The following is a 6,870-nucleotide window of genomic DNA, read 5'->3' on the forward strand; positions in this document are numbered from 1 at the left end:
TTTTCCCGCTCTATCTTTTCTATTCTAGAGTTCACGACCCTCTCTTTGCGGATCAAAGAAATTAAAGCAAATGGAAGGCAATTGATTCCCTCTTAAGCGTATCATTGGCTCTCTCTACCATCTCCAATCCCTCTTAAGCAAATCAAACACCAAAATCAAATATTTCTTGGAATGACAATTCCAGAAAATCAAATTGACTGGAGGAGCACGCCCTTGCGCAAGTTTCGTGAAAACAAACGACCTCTCAAGCACGTTAATGTCTTTATGTGAACCGGTCATACCAAAAAATGCATGCCATATCCATAGATCATATGAGGCAAACGCCTCTAAATTAATAGTAGCCTCACGAATGTGGTCAGAGTACATACCTTTCCCGGCTGTGGGAATTTTTCCACTTCCAATGCATGCAATCAATGCTTTCGAGCGTTCCAAGGAATCCTCGTTGATCCACAATAGCAATAAATCGGGTAATATCATTGGCGTTTGGTGAGCGTAGATATTCAGTTGAATAAATACTTACCATCGTCTCACAGATAGTAAAGAGATAATGTCAGAAGACTTGGTTTATCAGAGCCAACGGGCTCGAATCGATCCGTAGGAGTGGGAGTTTCGGCAACGACAGGAAGACCGGTGAGACGTTTATCGATTGTGTTGTCGCGGTTATTGTTGCAGGCATATTTTCCTAGGGTTTCATCACAGAATCGTTTCAAACATCAGGCAACGAAGAGGATTATAAACCGGGCGAAATTCCACCGAAACCGCTCCACAATTGCACCCAGAAAGAGTTTTGGAAACCGCGGTGCACCGGTTTGTATTGAAGACGGTATGGAACCGAGTTGTCACGGTGATCTCTTGCATGTTCGCTGTTATCGTTGTCAGTCGTTTGGCCACTATTCATATGCATGTCCTAGTAAGTCATCCAATGACATATGTTTTATCAACACTATGTTGAGTGAGTAAATCACCAGTTTAAAACGCTACAATAATAATAATATATATAATAGAAAACACAAACTGTGTCAAGTGAGATAAGCAATTTAACTAATAAACAAGTAAATAATGTTGTCAGTAAGCTCGATGCCAGATGAATTGGACGATGGCTAACACGATGGGCGTATGATCATGCCAGTATGAGAATATGTTGGACCTCTCTGAAATGTATTCAAGTAAAGCATATAAGTATATAACACGTTAGGCATAAATAGTTAAACACACAAGACTAACAGTTGCAAGTTTGAGTATTAAATAATAGTAAAATATCTGCGAACGCATATGTCCCCCAAACAGTATAAAATGAGTAAAAAAAGAGGAGTGAGATACTCACCTTAGCAATCAAGCAACGGTAACAGAATATGCTAGCAAACAATAGTCACAATCTTCGAGAAAAACCAATGATAAATCCTAAGTAACAATAGTTGCGGGAATAAATATAATTTCAATGACGAGTTTAAACTAGATAGGGAATTCGGTGATGATCGGGTGATCTTGCGAAAGTTTAATATTACAAAGATTTATTATTATCTTAATAGTATATTTTAATTAATAAAACACTTAAATAAATATTTATAAAATTTTGAATAGATTATATAAAGAGATTTGTTTTAAAATGTTTATTTTTAAACTAATAATACGTTTAATGTATTTATTTATTACTGATAATAAATGATAATTAATAATTAATAATATTTATATAAAATATAATCTTTTATAAAATACTTGAATTTATATGTTTGAACATGTTAAATTAACGAGATTCTGTTAAATATATTTTAGATTAAAATCTTTTTAATTAATAAAACCTTCAACAACATTTTTTAAATAATTTATTATACATACATACTTACATATATATGTGTGTGTGTGTGTATAGGGGATAGATAATGCGAGAAGTGATTTTAAAATGAAAAATGCGAGAAATGGATCTTGACCGTTGATCATTTTAATCAATTGGCATATGAAATATATGACAATTTTGTAATAAATACCTACTATGTAATACATGTTTTTAACATAAAAGGGTGTTTATGACCTTTGTGCATTGAACTAATTAAATCAACAAACTGTTTCCCCTTTTTATGTCCAAATCATAATTATCAAATTCTGGTTACCATTAAACACCATAAATATGATATCAATATATTCACATAATTTAGTATAATATATTTATTTAATATACATACAAGACAAGGTACACAATTAAATAATTGTGATTGTTGATTTTAATAATTCTAGGCACGTGACAAAGATCATATGAAAATATTATTTAAACTAGTAGGATGGTGTATTATTTAGACATATTTTTTTATTTATGTAAATGTAATCGTTTTAATAAATAAAAAGTTTTTATTTAATTTGTGTAGTTTGATACACTGTTGTGTAAGTATATTTAATATGTTTCTTCAGATACATATAAACTGTGTAGGTTGTTAAATTTGTGTGTAGCTATATGAATCTTGTTATCCAAATGTATATAACCTGTGTAGGCACTTAAAAGTTTGTGTAGGTATATGTTAATCTCATTCTCCAAGTACAAATAAATTTTCTAGGCTATTAAAAGTTATATAGATATATGTTGGTTGTGTACGTAATGATATATTTTTAATCGTTCTCCTAGCAAGTTGATTGTTTATGAGTATGATTGTGTAGGGATACACTGAATGTGTAGGGAGATGTAATTTAATAATTAACAAAATAGACATTCCTAAATACATATAAACTTTTTAGGCTGTTAAAACTTTGTGTAGGTACATGTCAATCCGGTTATCTAGATGCATATAACCTGCGTAGGCACTTAAAGTTTGTGTAGGTATATCTAAAATTTCATTCTCTTAGTACATATAAACTGCGTAGGCTGTTAAAAAATTATATGGATGTATGTTAGTTTTTGTAGTGATATGTTTTTAATCTTTTTATAAGCATGTTGGTTGTGTATGAGTATAATTGTGTAGGGACACACTAGTTGTGTAGGGACATGCAATTTATAAATCGACCTTCCTAAATAAATATAAAACTTGTAGATTGTTAAAATTTTGTGTAGGTATATGTCAATCCGGTTATCTAGATGCCCTATGTAGGCACCTATAATTTGTGTAGGTATATCTAAATTTCGTTCTCCAAGTACATATAAACTGTGTAGGGTGTTAAAAATTATATAGATATATGCTGGTTGTGTAGTGATATGTTTTTAACCCAAAATGACAATCATAATATTTTTTAATGGTTCTGAAGTAAAATGTCAAAATCAATGAATATAAGTGAAAAACAAGTAAAACTTAAACAAGAAAGCAAGTAACAAGAAGAGGATAAAACGAACGTTGATTTCACATCATCACTAGATTTGTTTTAAAATGCTAGAAATTATGTTATGTTAATGTAATTAAAAATACATAATAAAAGTTAATTATTTAAAACCATTTGACTGTAACTTAAGTTGAATTGAATGACTTTAATTAACAAAAATAAATTTTTTCATTTTACTATTGTACCCTTGTATTTAAATAATCTAAAATAAAAAAGAAATAATATGATTGGTTAAACCTCTTCTCGCACTTCTCGCATTAAGAATTACTTCTGAAATGAACCTAATCCATATATATATATATAAAATATGGAATACGTAAATTGTTATCGTACAAAACCGTAACATTTTGGAGCGTCGATCTACACTTTCCATTCAGTTGAGAGCGGTTGAGAAGATCCAGTGTATTTTAAATGAGAATGGTACGATTGTCTTTTTGATTCATAATTTAAATTTGGTAATTTGGGTATAAATGGTTACGATCCTGATATTTAGCTTAATCAAAATCAATTTCTTATTTACGAAACAATTTTTGTACCGAAAACTATCAATTGAGCTCTCTTGAATACACGAACCAGTTTTCAATAGATTTTTATGATTTAGGGTTTTGAAATGGAAGACGATCGTGAATGTAAGTTTTTGCTCTTTTGAACTAATCAACAGTAGATGTATCCTATGTTTATAATCGTGGCAGTAACCTGTATGTTAGTTTCTGTGAGAATCACATGATAATTGATTAGTTTAGTTTGCGAGCGTGTTACGAGCGTGTTCATATTAGGAGTGTTTTAACATGTTTTGAATTTTAATGTTCATACTATGAGCGTGTCACTATGACTGATTATAATGTTATATAATATGAGCATGTTATGAGCGTTTTACTATTAGGATGTTAAAATGGTTGATTATAATATGAGCATGTTTTGAGCGTGTTTGGATTACTTTTATGAGGTTTTTTGGTGTTAACACGTTTTATAATATGAGCGTGTTATGTGTATGTTACTATTAGGATTGTTAAAATGGTTTATTATAATATGAGTGTGTTTGGATTACTTTATGAGGTTTTTTTTTGTGTTAACACGTTTTATTTTGATGTTTTGTGTAGATGATTCAAGTGTGTGATTGAAGGTCAAGGGGTTGATATCATTCCTGAAGTTGCTTCTTCTTACAGACCTGTTAAAGGAATGATGTTTTCCTCAGTTGATCAAGAATTTGATTTTTATAGTGAATATGCTAAAAAAAAGCTGGATTTGGGGTTCGTAAATGTGGATCTTACTTGCATGATGGTGTACTAAAGACCAAGTATTTTACGTATTGTAAAGAACGTCACAAGCCAGCTAAAATGTATGATTCAAAAGGTGATTGTAATGAATCAAGCATGCCATATTATAAAAGGAGGAAGAGGCCAACAATTAGATGTGGTTGTAGAGCACATCTATAATTAAAATCTATTGACGGTGTAAACTTTGAAGTACATGATTTTGTTGAAGGCCATAATCATATAATGGTTGCAGATTCTGATATGCATTTTGTGCGTTCTGCGAGGAAGTTAACACATGTCCAAGAGGAAGCTATTTATGAGCTGTCTAATATGAACATGGGAGCTGTTAAAGCGTTTAACCTTCTGAGAACACAGTACGGTGGTTTTGAAAAAGTAGGTGCAACTAAAGATGATTGTAAGAAGTTTAAACAAGGTTTTGAATTGTTATATTGGAGAGTATGATGCTGAAATGATTGTTCAGAGATTGTATGCGAAGAAAACATTTTCATCCGATTATTCTTTTGAATATGATGTCAATGATGATTGTGAGTTAATTCTTGTGTTTTGGGCAGATGAGATTTCAAAGAGTAATTATCTTGCATTTGGGGATATTATATATTTTGATGCTACATTTAAGACTAACAAGTAAGTTTGCGTGTATGTATAGGATTGTGTGTATGTATATGTTTGTGGGTATTTATATGATTTTTTGTGTACAGGTACAAGATGGTTTTTGTACCGTTCACGGCAATTGATAACCATTGTCATAGTGTGACTGTCGGTGCTGGATTATTAGCTTCTGAAACTATTGAATCGTACATATGGTTATTGCAAATATTACTTAAGTCGTTTGGTCATGCACCGAAGGTTGTTATTACTGATCAAGACCCTGCTATGAAGCAAGCTATTGCATTTGTGTTTCCAAATAAAAGGCATAGGTTATGTATGTGGCATATCATGAAGAAAGTTGCTCATAATGTAACTTTTTTAATTTGTGTTTTATTTAATTGTGTTTTAAGCAGTTTAAATAATGAGCGTTTGACAAGCGTTTAGGGTAATAGCCGTTTTTTTTATGTTTAATATGTGAGCGTTTTATGAGCGTAACATGATTATGTATTTTGATAACGAGCGTTTCATAAGAGTTTAACATTTTTTTATATCAGGTGGGAGCTTATTTATGTAACAACGAAGATTTTAAGAGTATGCTATGTAATATTGTGTGGACTGATTCAATTAGACCTTTGATTGAGTTTGAGCTTGAAAAGAATAAATGGCTTACTGATATGTATGAAATCATATTTGATTGGATACTTGCTTTTTATAGAGACGAACCTTCGTCTGGATTGATGCGTACAGCATCAAGATCAGAGAGTGAAAACCATTTTCTCGGAAAAGCTACAAATTCTCAGTTAACATTAGTTGAGTTTTTCAACCATTTTGATTTTTGTATGGAGATACAGAGATACAATGGCAGACGGTGTGATCATGATAGTAGGTACACGTATCCGCTGTTAGAAATCAGAAGTTATCTTGAAAGGGAAGTTGTTAAGATATATACAAGATCTATATTTAATGACCTTCAAGATGAAATGAATGAAATTGTTGGTGGTGTTTCACCTTAAATGAATCTGTGTAAGTAGACTTGAAAACCTCTTCCCATATGTATTTAAGGCAAAAGAATATATACTCTGCAATTGTTTTTTCATCATCTGTGACTGATGTCTTTCTCTTTCTTTCTTCTCTCACCAAGTCTTTGTCTTTATTTTTCTTGTATTAATGATATCGTAGATGTAATTTTGGGTATCATTTTTGAAGTTGATGTCGGTGTTATGAAATTTTCACTTGGTGGCATACCAATGTCAGCTTTTGAAATTTTCACTTGGTTTTTCTCTTCAACTTTAGTAACTGAAAAACAATAAGGACAATTCACTGTAACAACTTACTAAATTTTATTTTTTTAAACCAAGGCATTTTTTTCTGTGTCTTACCTATGATATCTTCTGGAGTTGCATCAGTGTTTATGAGATCAACATCATCTCTGGTTTCACTTCCTTTTGGGGCACTAGACTCCTGGGCATTTGTATGAACATGCACCACATCAGCTCCAAGTGAGATAGCTATGAAGCAATAAGTGTAAGCATTTAATAAGCGTTTATGTATGAAACTGTTAAAAAAAATATAGATAGCCTAATAAGCGTTTAATACATTCAGCTTCTTTTGGAATTTCAGTACACAATGGACTTTTTGCAACAGTGTGTTCCATCTTGTCCTCTATCGATCCAACTTGTGTATCTTTCATATAAAATATAAACAT

At 31.5% G+C, this 6,870-nt stretch overlaps 1 protein-coding gene across 1 annotated transcript in view; it reads left to right on the plus strand.

Moving 5' to 3' along the window:
* LOC143597877 (protein FAR1-RELATED SEQUENCE 5-like) overlaps positions 1-6,178 on the plus strand; it is a 30,546-nt gene extending 24,368 nt beyond the window's left edge. The window contains exons 2-5 of the mRNA XM_077076256.1: positions 4,810-4,949; positions 5,038-5,201; positions 5,276-5,534; positions 5,720-6,178. Of these exons, the coding sequence (XP_076932371.1) occupies positions 4,810-4,949; positions 5,038-5,201; positions 5,276-5,534; positions 5,720-6,178 (1,022 nt within the window). The remainder of the gene's footprint in view (positions 1-4,809; positions 4,950-5,037; positions 5,202-5,275; positions 5,535-5,719) is intronic.
* The last annotated feature ends 692 nt before the right edge of the window (positions 6,179-6,870 follow it).

Source organism: Bidens hawaiensis, unplaced genomic scaffold, assembly GCF_021521415.1.
Source record: "Bidens hawaiensis isolate Kalapana, Puna unplaced genomic scaffold, B.hawaiensis_p1.1 tig00049163_1, whole genome shotgun sequence".
Classification (NCBI taxonomy): Eukaryota; Viridiplantae; Streptophyta; class Magnoliopsida; order Asterales; family Asteraceae; genus Bidens; species Bidens hawaiensis.